General features: G+C 42.4%; 1 protein-coding gene and 1 long non-coding RNA gene across 2 annotated transcripts; both read left to right on the top strand.

Moving 5' to 3' along the window:
• Positions 1-773: 773 nt before the first annotated feature.
• LOC145878621 (uncharacterized) lies at positions 774-3,253 on the top strand. Its single transcript, XR_014392122.1, has 3 exons — positions 774-1,472; positions 2,038-2,129; positions 2,842-3,253. It is a non-coding gene; the product is annotated as an uncharacterized LOC145878621 (long non-coding RNA).
• A 607-nt stretch (positions 3,254-3,860) lies between these two features.
• LOC106602661 (putative E3 ubiquitin-protein ligase HERC3) lies at positions 3,861-12,314 on the top strand. Its single transcript, XM_014195415.3, is given in 15 exon segments — positions 3,861-3,914; positions 4,031-4,136; positions 4,290-4,482; positions 4,837-4,982; positions 5,255-5,377; positions 5,648-5,740; positions 6,095-6,262; positions 6,346-6,486; positions 6,811-6,977; positions 7,243-7,306; positions 10,871-10,941; positions 11,204-11,387; positions 11,698-11,704; positions 11,707-11,796; positions 11,911-12,314. Coding segments are annotated over 15 exon segments (1,812 nt in total). The 5' UTR covers positions 3,861-3,867; the 3' UTR covers positions 12,123-12,314.
• Positions 12,315-19,701: the final 7,387 nt, after the last annotated feature.

Raw genomic sequence — 19,701 nt, 5'->3', positions numbered from 1 at the left:
GCGGTAGGGGTATCCAGGTGGAAAGCATGGCCAGCCGTAGAAAAATGCTTATTGAAATTCTCAATTATAGTGGATTTATCGGTGGTGACAGTTTCCTATCCTCAGTGCAGTGGGCTGCTGGGAGGAGGTGTTCTTATTCTCCATAATAAATAACATTGTCGCTGCTGCAAGTTAGCTAGCTAGTGTTGGCTGTAGCGGAGTTGTCTTGGCGTCTCTCTCTCCCTCGGTCTGCTCACTCCCATCTCTCTTTCCTGTTCTTCCACAGCTGCAACAATAAAGTACCATCTTCTCCCTCGCATAGCTGGGTTCAGGTTTCAAACGTAGGTTTTTAAAAACCACATGTATTTCAAATATCCGGATATCAGACAAAAATGAATGTTACTATTCGAATAGTAAAAGTATTTCAAACTCCCATCCCTACTTTCTGCATAGGTTATTATATACCTATTTACCTGTTCAATTGTCATTTTAACTAATGATGGACATTGATTATTTTAGAACTTTTATGCCTTAGTAGTTTAGTACAACTGCCACACTGGTGTATAGTATAATAACCCAACAATTTAACCAATTTTAGTATTTTCTTTACTCTGCCTGGTTAAGTCAGTGTGCACCCTCCGAAAAATACTGCTGACAGTTATTTTTTGAAAAAATAATGATAAACGTGAGCTTAAAAATGAAGATTGGTAATTAATTTAAAATCTTTTTTTTTTAATACAGGGCAAATATGAGGGACGTCTCTGGGGCATGGGTCTTTTCAAACTCCGAAACAATTTTCAGTTGAGCATTTAGCAGTCATGCATGACACAGCATAAAGTAGGCGTTGCAGCCAGTTCCACTGAAATGCATCTAGGGAGGAATCGACTGGGTGGTAATGTTTCAAGCATTATCATGTGTGTCAAATACGTCAGTTTATTGTAGGCTATTTCCAAGATAACTGGGCTGTTATTGTCAATAGACGTTCACTTTCGTTTTCGGCCTTGCGCCATAAGTAACTATTCGAAACTGTATTTATATTTGCTTGTAGGCGTGTTTTCTTTTATGCCCTCTATAAATACAGTTTAATTTAAGATTCATTTTAGTTTCCTGTTTTGTTGATGATAATGATGATGATTAGTCTTTCTGTATGTCATGGTTGGTTGCGGTCATATAAACCAATCATTGAGTCGGACACATCGGCAGGTGTCTCTCCTTCAAGTGTTAGAATCTGTATGGACTTGTTTAAGAATATAACACAACAATGATTTCATGGGGAGAGGATAGTCGTAATGGCTTTGGTTTAGTGAAGCCGAATGGTTTAGATACGACAAAAACGGATATTAGTTGCGTTAATTTGATACACCTTAAATCTAAAATTCAAGGTCTGTCTGCAGGTAACAGTGTGGTCGCGTTTATCAGAAATAATGGGAGACTAGTGTCTGTCGCACAGATTCAAGAGGACCAAGATGGGAGAAGATTCACAGGGAAACTGAGTAGGTCTAATCTCCTTTCCAATCAATTTTTATAATATATTTTCTTGAGTTGCCCAATCATATGTTTTATGTGCTTTAGAGAGTGTGAAACGTAAGGAGACGATTCGGGCTCTGAGTTGTGGAGATTCTCATGCTGTTTTACTGTCTGAAGAGGGCCGGGTTCTCTGCTAGGGGACACAACAAGTACATTATACATTACACAATAGCATATGTGTTGACTTTTGTTAAATATATTGAAATAATCAAGGTCCAGACCGAAGACCCTGAACAGTACATTATTTGAAACAGGTGTGTTAGTGTTGGGTTTAAACAAAAGTCTTCACACTCAGTAGCTCTCTCAGGCTGTAGCTGGAGACTCCTGATTTATCTATTATCAACCACATTTTTTGGTGGTTTTATGTGAAAAAAATTAAGAAAAGTACAGAAATGTGCTTTTTCTGTCTAAAAACTATTTTAACCAGGATGAGAGAGAACAATGTGACATGTGTTTGAGGGTTATGTGTTGTAAATAATTATAAAAAATAATATATAAGAATAACAATAAAACAAACCCAATTTTCTGTAGACAGACATGCCCCAGCTCCTGTTGATTGCCTGAATCTGAAGAAGACTGTTTTGATTTCATGTGGAGGAGAACATACTGCCGTTCTGACAAAGGTTGTATATCTGTCTGACATAATTACACTTTTCCCTATCATTTGAACTAAATGTTGTTTGGACCATACAATATGTCTACATTTTATGTGCGTTTATTTATATTGGTGTCTCAATGTTCGCTGCAGCCAGCAACTGGAACAAGCTGCAACAAGCACTCAAACTGGACAGTTTTATCTCTTCATTCAAAGACTCGATTATGGACACTCTTACTGACAGTTGTGGCTGCTTTGCATGATGTATTGTTGTCTCTACCTTCTTGCCCTTTGTGCTGTTGTCTGTGCCCAATAATGTTTGTACCATGTTTTGTGCTGCTACCATGTTGCGCTGCTGCCATGTTGTGTTGCTACCATGTTGCTGTCATGTTGTGTTGCTACCATGCTGTGTTGTCATGTGTTGCTGCCATGCTGTGTTGTTGTCTTAGGTCTCTCTTTATGTAGTGTTGTCTCTTGTCGTGATGTGTTTTCTCCTATATTTTTATTTAATTAATTTATATTTTTAATCCCAGACCCCGTCCCAGACGGGGGGACCTTTTGGTAGGCCGTCATTGTCAATAAGAATTTGTTCTTAACTGACTCGCCTAGTTAAATAATGTTGAAATAAAAAAAGAAATGAAATGTTTTAGTTTTTAGTTCCCTGGAATTTTGCATTGAAACATCCTCATTAACTAGAGGAAAACACTGTATGATAACTGTCTGGGTTGATTTTGTTCTAGGGAGGTGTGGTGTTCACATTTGGCTCAGGCCGCTATGGACAGCTTGGACACAACTGTCTCCGAGATGAACTACGTCCTCGAGTGGTGGGGCAACTCTGGGGGTCAATGGTGACCCAGATAGCCTGTGGAAGGTAGGCTACACTTATTACACATGATCTGGAATTGACAAAATGTTGTGACACAACAAAAATTGTGATGTAGAACCTGTTTGGTTATTTTCATCTTAGCATAAGACCTTTTTAGAAGTCATTGTTGATTTGAGAAATGTTTTCTCTGTCCGTTTGCCACATTAGACACCACACATTAGCATTTGTGGGGCCCTCCAATAAGATCTACTCATTTGGGTGCGGAGAGCAAGGGCAGCTGGGAAATGGAGTAAAGATTGATCAGTCTGTGCCCCTTCCAGTACAACTGCCAGGTAAAACATTCATTTATGGTATACCATTAGCCAGAGTACACGCATTTTCAGAACAGATCAAACTTGAATAAAAGTCAACTCAACAAATGCTTATTTGACAATACTCAACTAAAATAACATGAAGTAAAACATGAAATAGCATTAACTTGATCATCAACTATTTTTGTCAACATTTCAGACCAGATTGATGACCAGAAAATGGAACACATTTTTGCTGGAGGAAACCATTCCTTTGCATTGTGCACTCTTGGTCAGGTATGGACACAATTTGGTTTGAAACAATGAGTTAGCAAAACAGGACATAGTTTGTCCTTTGTACTTAACATTGCTGTGATACGTTGCATCACTTTGTCATCTTCCCAGGAGTCTGAAGAAAGGTCTAACAATCTCAGGTCAAGTGTGGGCAAAGTGACACAACAAACTATAGATGAAGAAATCATTGACAAATGGATCTCAGAATGTGATTCAAAATCATGGAAAAAAGGACAGAAGTAAGTATGATATAAGTAACTATCATTTACTGTTGTTATTTCCTTATTTTGTTTATGTACGGTCACATACTGAACTGAAAGATTACTCAAACTTGTATTTGCAGGGATATCACCAAAATGTTTTCTTCTGCATCATGTTTAAATGGGAGTTTTCTTGATAAAAGGTAACAGTATATAATATTGGTTCAAATGATTGACTTGTGTTTGAAATATTACATTATCAAAGTATACTGATTTAAATATGGCATATATATTGACATTTTTTTCTTGCTTTTATTAGTTGTGACAAACATTACCAAACCTCACCAAAACAGTCTGGCCTGGATTTTTCACTTGTCCAAGGCGCATTCCGGAAGCTGGCGAAAAAGGACAAAGTTTTGACTGAGGTATTCTGTCAACATATTTATATAATATACCGGTATACATGTAATCTAATTCCTAGTTGTCTTTATCTTGCCATAGCTGTTCAATAGCACATCGAATTGCTGAAATACTTGTCATTATCATTTGAATGACATACACCACTTTCATTGCACTAGGTTGAAGCTGTTGTCCAGCACACACTGCTTCCCTCCCTGTATGAGGAGCCCATTGGAGTGGAGGGCTTGAGGGTCTACCTGGTTCTCCCTGAGCTCCTGAGGGTCCTTCACAAACAGCACAGAAGGACAGATCTCACCAAAGCCGTTGCTGCTGCTATCCTCAGACTGCACCCCGACAAGCTGCAGGTCCTCGGTAATGTTTCCGTCCATTTAAAATGTTAAGTGTGTCACCCCAAATTCAACTAATCAACAATAACATTGTCGCAGATCTGTTTATGCTTTAAACAATTAAAGCAACTCTTTACCTTGGTCATTCGTTGCCATGCCAAATATGTTGACATAGCATGGCAATGATAGTCAGAGGAGTTGGCTAAAGTGCAAACAAATCTGGATCTGGGTAAATGACAAAGTTCTTGATGATTTGAAATAGTTTTGTTTGTGCTGAGCTAAAACGCACGTGCACACCCTGAAGGATTAATTCTATGCCCTCAGTGAATGTTTTGAGAAGAAATTGCATAATTCATCTCTTCTTTAACATGTCCTGTAGTTGACTGGTGGTCCTCACTGAAGCTCTCTGTCGCGACCAAGCACATTAGGATGTGGAAGAAGGCCCTATCGGTGATTCTGACAACTACCCATCTCCGCACCCCTGGCCTCAAACACCTGTTCCAGGTCCTCGACCATCTCCACAGAGTCAGTGTCCATGCATCTCTGCCCTTACAATCAATTTGATAAAGTTGTTGACCATTTTGAACAGGCAACATCCGGTCCCAACATGGTGCCAGGGTCATTTTAATGGAGCCTATGTATTTACTTTATTGCACAAATCAATGAAACCGTAACTGAGAGTTGATGAAATAACATTTTGCTGATACACAATTATATTTTGCTAATACACTTAATTTATTTATAAAGTATTTTCTTGTCATATTAAAGCTCCTTGACTTTTGTATATTATTTAAAAGGCAAACCAAAAGGCTGGTGGGACCCAGATTGTTCCCGACAGTTCTTTTTGTTTGGAGGATACTGAGTTCCATCCCATGTTCCTAGAGGAAGATGTGAAGCTTTGGCGTTCATTGTCAAAGCAGGTAAGAAAAGTAAAGTTATCTAGTCTCAGTCTTGAGGTGTTTGTTTGTTGTTTTGTTAAGATTTAGTGTCAAAGGCTGCATCTCAATAGAAGCTTCCTATGCTTCATCAACAATGATCTGAAAAAACAGACAATGGTGGTTTCCTACTAGAGAATCTGTCTGTCTCTTGAATTTTTTGTTTTATCAGTGCAGACGAATGAAATAAGATGGAGAGGAAGCTACTTTAGGCTTTTGAGATGCATTGTATGTTTTCTTTTACATCACTTTCAGGATCAGACAACTGCCATCTTTTGTCGTTACCCATTCTTGATGAATCTGCAGAGCAAGATAAACGTTTTTAACATCAATGCTGCACTCACAAAGGTAATGAATCTTGCTTCTCAATATATAGTATTATAATATACAGCAGATACTATAAATCAGGGTGGCTAAACCCCCTACTAGAGACCAACTGACTGTGTATGCAGGCTTTTGCTCTTGCCCTGCTCTAACACACCTGGTTCTACTAATCAGCTGCTCACCAGGATCTTGATTAGCTGAATCAGGTGTGTTAGAACAGGGCTGGAGCAAAAGCCTGCATTCCAAGTAGCTCTGGAGTGTTGACCATCAATACTGAAGAAACCAACCATATTTCTTAACCTTGTTGATGGGAGAAACTGGTTGAAATTAATACTAGAAAAGCACTAACTGAAGACTTAGTATTGCACTGTATTGCAGAATCCCCCTAACAATCGCCAAAGGACTGGCATGTGGCCTTTTGACATGTTCCCCGTGGCGGCTCCTGCTCCGTTCTTTGAGCTGAGGCTGAGGAGAGCATCACTCATCGAAGACACTTTCCATCAACTGAGTGTAGCATATCACAGTACCTTCAAGAGGTCCATTGTGGTAAGTCCATATTTTTAAATATGATGAGACAATGTTTTGAACAGAGAAGGGCTATGCCAAAATGTACTGCTTACCTCTCTCAGGTGTATTTCGACGAGGATGCGACGCTGACAGCTGTCTACAAAAGGGACTACTTCCTCCATTTGTTTGATAAGCTGTTGGTTCCCGAATCTGGGATGTTCATGTACAACGACACCAACACGCTGGCCTGGTTCCCTGCAATGGTGAGGCACGTTTAGGGAAGTTACACTTGAATTATGAGGTTTTCTGCTCCTCAACACATTATTTTATTTCTATATCGATAATCATTGTACTTTCAAAAAGCTTCAAATGTGCTGGTAGTGAAACACTATAATTATATGTTCCTGGAGAGGATCTACTACTGTATTACTACTGTATTACTAGCCTACTGCTGTATTGTAGAAACCACAGTACCTTCCCTTTACTGTATATTAAGCTATCATTTTCCCCAGGTTATCAACAGCATGTCCTATATTTTCACTCATGGCGTATTTCTTGTCTCTTGTCCAACACATCCTTACTAACAGCCTAGAGTGGAGGAGAAGCGTTATTTCCTGTTTGGGGTTCTGTGTGGGATGGCCCTGTACAACAACAACATGGTGCACCTCCCCTTCCCCATGGCCTTCTTCAAGAAGCTGGTGAACATCAAGCCCTCTTTAGAGGACCTGAGAGAGTTTAGCCCCATTGAAGCTGGGTAAGTTCAGACCATAATATATTGTTATCCCTTAGTCAGTAATGTATTACAGTACAGGCAGTTGTATTTGTTATAAGGACACCAAGGACAGATTAAGAAATTGCATCTCAATGCATTTTATTGCATCTCAGGGGCAGGGCACTTGCTCTGTGTGGATAAGCAATTATTCATTATTTGGATAAATAGTTTTTAATTTATGAAAGCATCATGATTTATTGATTGCAGATTTTATAATTGTCACATATTATTTTCAATGCTTTTGAAGGAGTTTGCAGTACATCTTGGATTACCCTGATGATGATGTTGAAAACATGGACATGACTTTCTCAGTATGTATTGCATTTGTCACGGCTGTTGTCGGTGAATGAGGACCAAAACGCAGCAGGTACGTGAATGCTCATCTTGATTTTTAATTATCTTTCAAAACGAACATACAAAATAACAAAAACACGAACGATCAACAAAAACAGTCTGGTAAGGCACAAGGCGAAACACAGAACAATCACCCACAAATCACACATACAAACACACCCTAATATATGGAACTCTCAATCAAAGGCAGATAGACAACACCTGCCTTCAACTGAGAGTCCCAACCCCAATCAACCAAACATAGAAACACACAACCTAGACTAACCATAGAATTACTAAACATAAACCAAAACCCGGAATTACTAAATCAAACACCCTTTACACAAAACACACCACCCCGAACCACAGAAAACAAATACCCCCTGCCACGCCCTGACCAAACTACAGAACAATTAACCTTATATACTGGCCAGGACGTGACAGTACCCCCCCCTTAAAGGTGCTACCCCAGAAGCACCTTAACAAAAAATAACCCCAAGCAACACCAACAAAAAGTCCCCTTTTCTAAAGGGAGGGAAGGGAGGGTGGCTGCCGTCAACGACGGCACTGTGCTACACCCCCCCTCCCCAACCCACCTATTTCTGGAGGTGGCTCTGGCTCCGGCCGTTCCAGGCTGTCGGGCCACTCTGGCTTCGCCGGGGGGCAGTCGGGCCACTCTGGCTTCGCCGGGGGGCAGTCGGGGCAGTCTGGCAATTCGGGACAGTCTGGGCAGTCTGGCAATTCGGGACAGTCTGGGCAGTCTGGCAATTCGGGACAGTCTGGGCAGTCTGGCAATTCGGGACAGTCTGGGCAGTCTGGCAATTCGGGACAGTCTGGGCAGTCTGGCAATTCGGGACAGTCTGGGCAGTCTGGCAATTCGGGACAGTCTGGGCAGTCTGGCAATTCGGGACAGTCTGGGCAGTCTGGCAATTCGGGACAGTCTGGGCAGTCTGGCCACTCCGGCAGTTCAGGGCAGTCTGGCCACTCCGGCAGTTCAGGGCAGTCTGGCCACTCCGGCAGTTCAGGGCAGTCTGGCCACTCCGGCAGTTCAGGGCAGTCTGGCCACTCCGGCAGTTCAGGGCAGTCTGGCCACTCCGGCAGTTCAGGGCAGTCTGGCCACTCCGGCAGTTCAGGGCAGTCTGGCCACTCCGGCAGTTCAGGGCAGTCTGGCCACTCCGGCAGTTCAGGGCAGTCTGGCCACTCCGGCAGTTCAGCGCAGTCTGGCCACTCCGGCAGTTCAGCGCAGTCTGGCCACTCCGGCAGTTCAGCGCAGTCTGGCCACTCCGGCAGTTCAGCGCAGTCTGGCCACTCCGGCAGTTCAGCGCAGTCTGACCACTCCGGCAGTTCAGCGCAGTCTGACCACTCCGGCAGTTCAGCGCAGTCTGACCTCTCTGGCGACTGTTGACTGGCGGGCAGCTCTGACGACTGTTGACTGGCGGGCAGCTCTGACGACTGTTGACTGGCGGGCAGCTCTGACGACTGTTGACTGGCGGGCAGCTCTGACGATGACTGTTGACTGGCGGGCAGCTCTGACGATGACTGTTGACTGGCGGGCAGCTCTGACGATGACTGTTGACTGGCGGGCAGCTCTGACGATGACTGTTGACTGGCGGGCAGCTCTGACGATGACTGTTGACTGGCGGGCAGCTCTGACGATGACTGTTGACTGGCGGGCAGCTCTGACGATGACTGTTGACTGGCGGGCAGCTCTGACGATGACTGTTGACTGGCGGGCAGCTCTGATGATGACTGTTGACTGGCGGGCAGCTCTGATGAAGACTGTTGACTGGCGAGGCTGGGTTGACGCACTTGTAGCCTGGTGCGTGGTGCTGGTACTGGGATTACCAGATTATGTACACGCACCTCCAGGCTAGTGCGGGGAGCGGGAACAGGACGAGTCGGACTGGGTTGACGCACTTCCGGGTCCGCACGAGAGACAGGAGCTGGAAACCCAGGGCTATGGAGGCGCACAGCCGGTCTAGATCTTACCTCCTGCACAACCCGCCTTGGCTGGATGGAACTAGTAGCCCTGTACGAGCGGGGTGCTCGTACAGGGCAGACTGGGCTGTGCAGGGGCCTGATGGTAGCCGTGCGTAGAGCGGGAGTTGGGTAGCCTGGTCCTCGGAGGCGTACCGGCGACCAGATGCGCTGCGCAGGCATCCTCCTACCAGGCTGGATGCCCGCTCTAGCACGGCACCTGCGAGGGGCTGGAATAACGCGCACCGGACTGTGCGTGCGTATGGGTGAGATAGTGCGCTCCTCAGCGAAACATAGCGCTCTCCACCCCATACGCTCCTCCATATAACCACGAGTAGCTGGCTTCCGGCTCTTCTTACGCCTAGCCAAACTACCCGTGTGCCCCCCCCCAAAATTTTCTTGGGGGTGCCTCTCGTGCTTCTCCTTCAGCGCGTACTTGGCCTCGTACCACCGCCTCTCTGCCTTGGCTGCCTCAATTTCCCCCTGCGGGCGTCGATAATCCCCAGCCTGATGCCAGGGTCCGGCCCCGTCCAGAACTTCCTCCCAAGTCCACTTCTCCCGCCAGTCCAACTCGAACTCCGTCTGCTCCTTCCTCTGCTGCTTGGTCCTTTGGTGGTGGGTGATTCTGTCACGGCTGTTGTCGGTGAATGAGGACCAAAACGCAGCAGGTACGTGAATGCTCATCTTGATTTTTAATTATCTTTCAAAACGAACATACAAAATAACAAAAACACGAACGATCAACAAAAACAGTCTGGTAAGGCACAAGGCGAAACACAGAACAATCACCCACAAATCACACATACAAACACACCCTAATATATGGAACTCTCAATCAAAGGCAGATAGACAACACCTGCCTTCAACTGAGAGTCCCAACCCCAATCAACCAAACATAGAAACACACAACCTAGACTAACCATAGAATTACTAAACATAAACCAAAACCCGGAATTACTATATCAAACACCCTTTACACAAAACACACCACCCCGAACCACAGAAAACAAATACCCCCTGCCACGCCCTGACCAAACTACAGAACAATTAACCTTATATACTGGCCAGGACGTGACAGCATTCAAACAGTTTGATCGATGAACAAATAAAATCTAACATAATACAGATGTAGGATATTAATTTGATCACTCTTTTGTTGCTGACAATTTTCCTGCACAGCAGGAAATACAAACTTGTAGTGTATTCAAGGTTTTATAAGGCTTCTAAAGTTAGTAATTTACACTTTAAAATGACAGACTTGATTTGCCCATACGAGAAATGTGTCAACCCCTACAAAAAATGTCCATTCATTATAATACACATAATAATTCACATTTCCTGTTGCTGCAGGATTATTTTCCAGCTGTATCATTTTGGCTCAAATTAAGATCTTACATCTGTAGTTAATTGAAGTGAAGTGGTATGAATTACTGAACATAAGATCAATTATATTATTTCAGTGTGTATTTCTTTCCCAGATCACTCCCATCTATTTTTCCATACCCTCAGTCTGAAGTGTTATCATTGTTCATTTACCTCACTATTTTCATTACTCACTATTATAGGTGATGTGGGGTGACGTAGTGGTGGAACTTGATCCTAAAGAAACTGGAAAACTCGTCACAAGTGCTAACAAGTAAGATTATAGCAATATTTACTACTGACAAAATACAAGGTTTACAAAATGACAAGTTTTTCCATTGCTACAGCTACCAGGATTGGGGTCAATTCCATTTCGGCAATATCATCTCAAATTGAAATATAATTGTATGAATGGAGAAATCATAATGGAAAGTAAATGATGCTTCTCATTCCTTGAATTGACATCAACTGGAATTGACAGCAACCTATACTATCTACAACTCAATGGATATCTGACTCTGTCATTCTTTTGACAGGAAGGAGTTTGTTGACACCTATGTGAACTACATCTTCAACCAGTCAGTAGAGGTGGTGTTTGAAGAGTTCAGGAAAGGCTTCTTCAAGGTGTGTGACATGGATGTGGTGGAGTTCTTCCAGCCAGAGGAACTGAGGGGAGTGATGGTTGGGAAGGAGAACTTCGACTGGGAAACGCTGAAACAGGTCAGAACCATGTTTTGTTACTACATGACTGAAGCTCAATCACAAATCTACCCCAAGCCAATTGTCTACATCTGAGAGCATTAGACAAGTAAAAACATATAATATATGCAGAAATGTCACCTAGCCTTTCAGAGGGCAAGATGGAGCCTTAAAAACAAGTGTCCTGGGGTTGATTTGGGATTCATGGTGAACATGTTCTGCAACCTAGCTAAAATGTTGTTTTGATACATTGATTTGACAAATGGTTTGAATGTTGTTAAGTGTCTATTGCTTCACCATATTAATTGATGGCATTTCCCCCCCAAACTAGAACACTGTGTAGGAGAGTACCATGCTGGGCATCCCAACATCGTCACATTCTGGGAGGTGTTTGAGGAACTGACAGAGGATCAAAAGAAAGCGTTCCTGTGTAAGTATGGAACATTTTCATTGTAACAGATGAACCAATAACGTAGGCTACTGAGAATAACGTTCTGTTCTGTCATTCACTGCCCTCTCCCTTTTACCACCTTTGCCCCTTCAGTGTTCCTGACTGGCTGTGATCGTGTGCCCATCCTGGGTATGAACCAGATCAGGATGAGGGTCCAAACCCTTCTCAACTCCTCCCAACAGCATTTTCCAGAGGCGCTGACCTGTCACTCTCTGTTGCAGCTGCCCATCTACCCCTCCAAAGAGACACTACAGAGCAGGCTTATAGAGGCTGTTGGCCACAACAGAGGCTTCTGGAATGAATAATGGGTGTATAGTGTTGCTGCTGTATATACTCCTCTCCTGAGTTCATCTTTTCATTGTTCTATAGTTGGGTTTAAGATTTGGATTGTTTTAATGTAGGGTTGTATTTCAAATCCTAACTTGAGATCTGTGTGGTACTATGACATTATCATATTGCATTCATCAAATGTTATTAAAATATTTATAAATCAACAAGTACAGCATGGTTTGTGCCTGCACATTAAACAGATTTTAAAAAATGATAACAACCAAGATACAAGGAAATCCCAAAGTAATTGAAATAATCAAATTGTTAATAGAAGCATCAGGTTTTCAGTTGAACACAAGAACTATTCTTTTACAAGACCCACCAAATGGTTCATTACAGAAATCAATGAAAACATAATATCCCTGCAGTTAGGTGGCACACAATAAGACACGGATCATTTGGCACACATCCTTCTCAATCATCCTTCCCCAATTCACAATATAGGGCAGGATTTAACTCAAGGCGCTCTATAGCGCAGCGCACTATAAGATACATTTAAAGGTCATTTACACTTTAGCAGACATGCCAGCATTTACCATGAACGTGATCTCAGTGAACATCGGGAACAAGGCCTTTAAAAGGCGTATTTTCGGTTGTGTAGTGCCTTGACATAAAAATAAAACCTCCAGGCTCATGATTTGAGCACCACTGACCTCGACTTATATTTAGAGTACTACTCAAGTTCATAGCACTTCTAAATGAGTAATTTTCCTTCGTGAACTTGATTCCATTTCCAAAAAGACATACATACTGTTCAAATGACGCATACTTAATTCCCTTTGAAAAGAGACGCACGTGTAAACAAAGTCGTATCGGATTTTAAGACACTATATAGAGGTCATGTTAAAGGTACCCGTGATTAAATTACAAACATTCCTCTTTGATTTTTAAAAGATCAGTGCAAAATAGATCACTTCCAGATCAGTGGAGGCTGCTGAGGGGAGGACGGCTCATAATAATGGGTGGAACGGAGTGTTTGATGTGTTTCATACCATTCCACTGATTCCGCTCCACCAATTAAGGTGCCACCGACCTCCTGTGTTCCAGATAAATGCAGTAAGTGCATTTTTGATCAGCGATCATCATAAGAGATCTTCTTTATGTAACAGCGCCCTCTGGTGTTTGTGGTCAGACTTAACAATGGCGTTAAGGACCGGGGGTGTTTGTGAACTCCACCGTACAGCGCCTGGGGTTGCATGGGTCCCCCTCCAGCTCCAGGGTGGTCACATTGTTGGATGCACGTACAAGGTGAACTGTGGGCCGCGAGCGGGCCAGTAGCGGCCCAGGTTGAAACCGTTGATCCGCACCTGGCCCTAGTTATAAAAACAAAACAAAGTGAAAGCATAAAAAAAAAGGCTAGAAATAACGTACGTGTTCAGGATTCAGTAGTGTCAGGGACCATGAACAAATATGCTGCACCAGGGTATATGAAACTGACGTGATTCAGTAAACCAAGCTTATGTGATGAGTAACCTTGCCTGAGCTCTGAAGAGGTGAGTCTAAGGTTAATGCCTAGGCTTTAGCTCAGAGGGCTAACACACCAGTCTTGTCAGGGCACAGAAGACACAGATCAGTTATACTGACCAAAACTATAAACACAACATGCAACAATTTCAACCATTTTACTGAGATACAGTTCATGTCATGAAATCAGTTAATTTAATTCATTATGCCCTAATCTATGTATTTCACATGACTGGTCACAGATACCTTAAAAAAAAGTGTGGGCGTGGATCAGAAAACCAGTCAGTATCTACTGTGACCACCATTTGCCTCATGGGGTACTCTGTTCACAACTTGCCCACACAACGCCATACATGTGATCTGCAGTTGTGAGGCAGGTTGGACATATTTCCAAATTCTCTAAAACGATGTTGGAGGCGGCTTATGGTAGAAATATGAACATTCAATTATCTGGCAACAGCTCTGGTGGACATTCCTGCAGTCAGCATGCCAATTGCACGCTCCCTCAAAAATTGAAGCAAAAGTGGCATTGTGTTGTGTGACAAAACTGCGCATTTTAGGACAGCTCATAATAATGGAATGGAATGGCATCAAACACATGGAAACCATGTGTTTGTTGTGTTTGATACCACTCCACTAATTCCGCTCCAGCCATTAACATGAGCCCGTCCTCCCCAATTATGGCGTCACCAACCTCCTGTGTTGCGTTTATATTTTTGTTCAGTAATAGATGACCTGGTTAAGAAGCTAAGATTTTTCTACAGAAACAGATCGTTCCTTTCTCTAAGCAGTTGGAAGCAGATTATTCAGTCAACCTTTTTATCTGTTCTTGATTATGGTGATATTATTTATCAGCTGCTACTACTCTTAAACCTTTGGATGCCATCTCCCATATAACCCTTCGTTTTGTTATAGATGACAGTTTTGAGACTCATCACTGCATCCTGTATCAAAAGGTTAATGTATATCTATCTATATATTTGTTTGGGTATAAAGTATATATTTATGTTGTATATACAGGGCAAATTTGTAAAAGAGGCCTAGGTCTCAATATGTCCTCCCTGTTAAAATAAAGGTATAAAAATAAAAATATTATAAAAGTTTGGGTTGGCATTGGGCCTAGTGCAGATTTACCAACCCTTGCAATGGTTTTGTTGTTTTACCATGGTACAATAAATAAAAATGTAATGAACAAAGATACAGAGTCAAACTCTGGAAGTTGGACAGATAAGCGTTGTGTAACAATGGCACTGCATAGGGCTACAATATGCATTACATATTTTACCAATCCGATTAGTTTTTTTATCAGAGTAGATGGGAATGAAATAGAATCGACTGAGTTGTTCGACTGAGTCATGAATCACCACATCTCTATCTATGACATTTATGTCTGCAACTGACCGTGGCCCTTTTATCTCCGTCCCAGTTTATGCACTTTATAGACCACTAGAGGGTAACGCGACCAAAGAAATCTCCACCGACAGTATTGCTGCCTTCATCCAATCTTTTTTGACATAAAATACCAACAGGTTCATCAACAGCATGTAAAAAAAAAATCTGTAATATGTCGATGTACACATTTCCTACTTTCACAATTTGCTTCGCAAAACAAGCTTTATTGGGTTATAGATTCATAGCAATAGGCATTCACAAAGACGTGGTTGCACAACTCTGTGTGATCAAACAAGCAAACTAATTATAACAAAGAATACGTTTTGAAATTGTAATACATTTTATCCACAAATTTGATCAATAGGATAATATTTATGGTCAGGGATTTGTTTAAAAATTCTGATGTAGCCTACGTCAGGGGTTTTCAAACCTCTCCTTGGGAACCCCCAGCCATTCCATGTATTTTACGGGGTATGGTAGTAGGTGCCAGGCGCACCAGTTTGAGTGTGTCAACAACCAAATCAAATCAAATGTATTTGTCACATACACATGGTTAGCAGATGTTAATGCGAGTGTAGCGAACTGCAACGCTGCTGGGTTTTTCACACTCAGCAGTTTCCCATGTATATCAAGAATGGTCCACTACCCAATGACACTCTCTGTCCACATCCCTCATAGGGATGACAGTCATTTCCCCTCACACACATTATACAAGCCAACTATTAAAGAGGTTATACATACTGTATGTCTGGACTGTCAGGTTATGAGCCTTACATCATTCATTCAATGTACTTGCTTATCTCCCCAATGTATGTAAAGTTGTCTCCAGCTGGAGAAGCTTACTACTTTTAATTATCTAATACATTTAATAAGTCAATCATTCCTTCCAATCCCATCTCAATGCATATATGCCAAAGCTGTTCTGTCTAACACTCAGTTTATTGCTTTATTTGTGTAGTAACCTGGTATATTTATGTTTACCAATAGATGGCAGTATTGACTCAAGACGGGGGGTTTCTTTCCGCTATCCGTAGCCGTTTTCTACGTCTGCCTTATATAACTAACTATGCTTGAGAAAGCCTAGTTTACGTCAGGTCGTACCCAGATGCATTAGGGAAAGTTATTCTAAGTAACCATGAAATACTAAAACGTACTTACGTGTCCAGTGTCATCAATCTAAGAAGCCTCTTAAAATACTACATATTTGGTGACTAGGATGACTGCGTTGGATTTGTTTGCCACGAATTCAACGGAGTGTTTGGCGTGTAACGCTGGATGTGGTGAAGATTCTGAAGAATTGATTCCCAGGATACGTGTAGGAAAAAATATTGACTGTGTGAGGCGAGAGAGAATCGGAAAAGATGGCTTTGGAAACAATAGGTTCGCTACCACCATTTGATCCTAAAAATCAGGAATGGGAGGAGTACTGTGAAATAATGGAACATTTCTTTGCTGCTAATAAAATAACTGATGCAGCTATGGAAAGCCATACTCATAAGCGTTGTCTGTGCACAGACATACAGTTTACTGAGAAACATGTTGAGCCCAGATAAGCCAGGAGAAAATACATTCATACATCTAGTCCTTCTATTAAAATATCACTTCAACCCCAAACCCAGTGAAATAGTGCAACGATTCACGCATGAGTTAACCTACCGAATCAATTGGGAACATGTGGCTGAGCTGAGAACTAGCACTGGACTGTAACTATGGGAATACATTATCTCTAATGCCACGCGATCGGCTGTTGTGTGGGATTAATTATGACAGGATACAACTACGCTTGTTAACAGAGCCTAATATCCCATTTGAGAATGCACTCAAACTGGCCCAGGCCACAGAGTCCGCGAATAGAAATGCACTGGATTTACAGGCAAGGTGCGCAACTATGTGCCATACAGTAAAGGTGAGTAGCTCTGAGCGCGCTGAATTTCAAAGAGGGGAAAGCCGCGGGGCAGCAGCCAATAATAAATAGACTGTTATAGTTGCAAAGGCAAACACGCAGCGCTTGACTGTAAATTCAAACATGAAAAGTGTTATGCCTGTGGGATAATGGGACACATGCGAGGGCGTGTCGCATTAAGAAAAGCCACCATCTACAGAAAACAGAATACCTCGCCACGCTCAAATCAAGTGATAGAAAATGAAAGTGAGTGCGTAGAAGCAGAGCAAGCGTTCTCACTGTACAGTGTACAGGAGGCGATATGAAAAAGGTGACGCCTTTCATTGTGGAAATTGGATTAAATGGATTTAAGGTACCGTTTGAAATAGACACAGGATGTAGCGTCACACTGATGAACAGGTCCCAATTCAATGAGAAGTGGAAAAAAGTTGAAGTGCCTAAACTGAGAGACACACCCATTAAACTCAGCATACACAGGGGAGAAGATCACTGTGATTGGAGTTGCTGATGTTCAAGTGGAATATCAAGGTTTGCCTCTTGTAGTGGAAGGTACTGGCCCCAGCTTACTAGGGAGAGGGTGGTTGGAGGGGAAAAAATTTAACTGGGATGAAATCAAACATGTTACCACAGAGACATTGTCCCTGCAGCAAGTGCTTTCAAAGCATGAGTGTGTTTTCAAAGAAGAGCTAGGGACATTAAAAGGTGTCCATGCTACCATTCAAGTTGCTGCAGATGCTGCTCCCAAATTATGTAGGCCAAGATCAGTTCCATATGCTATGAAGCCTAAAGTGGATGTGGAAATTGGCAGACTCTTAGCAGAGGACAGAATTATTCCTTTCAAGTTCTGAGCTTACCTTTCGGGGTGTCTTTTGCACAAGCTATCTTTCAAAGAACCATGACATGACCCTCCAGCATGACAATGCCACCAGCCATACTGTTCGTTCTGTGCGTGATTTCCTGCAAGACAGGAATGTCAGTGTTCTGCCATGGTCAGCGAAGAGCCCAGATCTCAATCCCATTGACCACATCTGGGACCTGTTGGATCGGAGGGTGAGGACTAGGGCTATTCCCCCAGAAATGTCCGGGAACTTACAGGTGCCTTGGTGGAAGAGTGGGGTAACATCTCACAGCAAGAACTGGCAAATCTAGTGCAGTACATGAGGAGGAGATGCACTGCAGTACTTATTGCAGCTGGTGGCCACACCAGATACTGACTGTTCAGGGACACATTATTCCATTTCTGTTAGTCACATGTCTGTGGAACTTGTTCAGTTTATGTCTCAGTTGTTGAATCTTGTTATGTTCATACAAATATTTACACATGTTAAGTTTGCTGAAAATAAACGCAGTTGACAGTGAGAGGACATTTCTTTTTTTGCTGAGTTTAGTAGTGATGTCAACCTCAATACATGTTGATGTCATCATCACCAAGAAATTGCATTACAGTTAAAAAGCGACTTTGAGTACCATCATCGATTTCTCTATGCTAGCTACAGTGCCTTGCAAAAGTATTCACCCCCTTGGCTTTTTTCCTATTTTGTTTCATTACAACTTGTAATTTAAATAGATTTTTACTTGGATTTCATGTAATGGACATACACAAAATAGTCCAAATTGGTGAAGTGAAATGAAAAAAATTAGTTGTTTCAAAAAATTCTAAATAATAAAAACGTTAAAGTGGTGCGTGCATATGTATTCACCCCCTTTGCTATGAAGCCTCTAAATAAGATCTGGTGCAACCAATTACCTTCAGAAATCACATAATTAGTTAAATAAAGTCCACCAGTGTCACATGATCTGTCACATGATCTCAGTATATATACACCTGTTCTGAAAGGCCCCAGAGTCTGCAACACCACTAAGCAAGGGGCACCACCAAGCAAGCGGCACTATGAAGACCAAGGAGCAAGCCAAACAGGTCAGCGACAAAGTTGTGGAAATGTACAGATCAGGGTTGGGTTATAAAAAAATATCTGAAACTTTGAACATCCCATGGAGCACCATTAAATCCATTATAAAAAAATGGAAAGAATATGGCACCACAACAAACCTGCCAAGAGAGGGCCACCTACCAAAACTCATGGACCAGGCAAGGAGGGCATTAATCAGAGAGGCAACAAAGAGACTAAAGATAACCCTGAAGGAGTTGCAAAGCTCCATAGCGGAGATTAGAGTATCTGTCCATAGGACCACTTTAAGCCGTACACTCCACAGAGCTGGGCTTTATGGAAGAGTGGCCATAAAAAAGCCATTGCTTAAAGAAAAAAGTAAGCAAACACATTTGGTGTACGCCAAAAGGCGTGTGGGAGACTCCCCAATCATAAGGAAGAAGGTACTCTGGTCAGATGAGACTAAAATGTTGCTTTTTGGCCATCAAGGAAAACGCTATGTCTGGCGCAAACCCAACACCTCGCATCACCCCGAGAACACCATCCCCACAGTGAAGCATGGTGGTGGCAGCATCATGCTTGTGGGATGTTTTTCATTGGCAGGGACTGGGAAACTGGTCAGAATTGAAGGAATGATGGATGGTGCTAAATACAGGGAAATTCTTAAGGGAAGCCTGTTTCACTTTTCCAGAGATTTGAGACTGAGACATAGGTTCACCTTCCAGCAGGACAATGACCCTAAGCATACTGCTAAAGTAACACTCGAGTGGTTTAAGGGGAAACATTTAAATGTCTTGGAATGACCTAGTCAAAGCCCAGGCCTCAGTCCAATTGAGGATCTGTGGTATGACTTAAAAATTGCTGTACATCAGCGGAACCCATCCAACTTGAAGGAGCTGGAGCAGT

The sequence above is a fragment of the Salmo salar genome, chromosome 04 (assembly GCF_965601325.2).
Source record: "Salmo salar chromosome 04, fSalSal1, whole genome shotgun sequence".
In the NCBI taxonomy this organism is placed as follows: Eukaryota; Metazoa; Chordata; class Actinopteri; order Salmoniformes; family Salmonidae; genus Salmo; species Salmo salar.
This window is presented reverse-complemented; position numbering and strand designations above follow the sequence as displayed.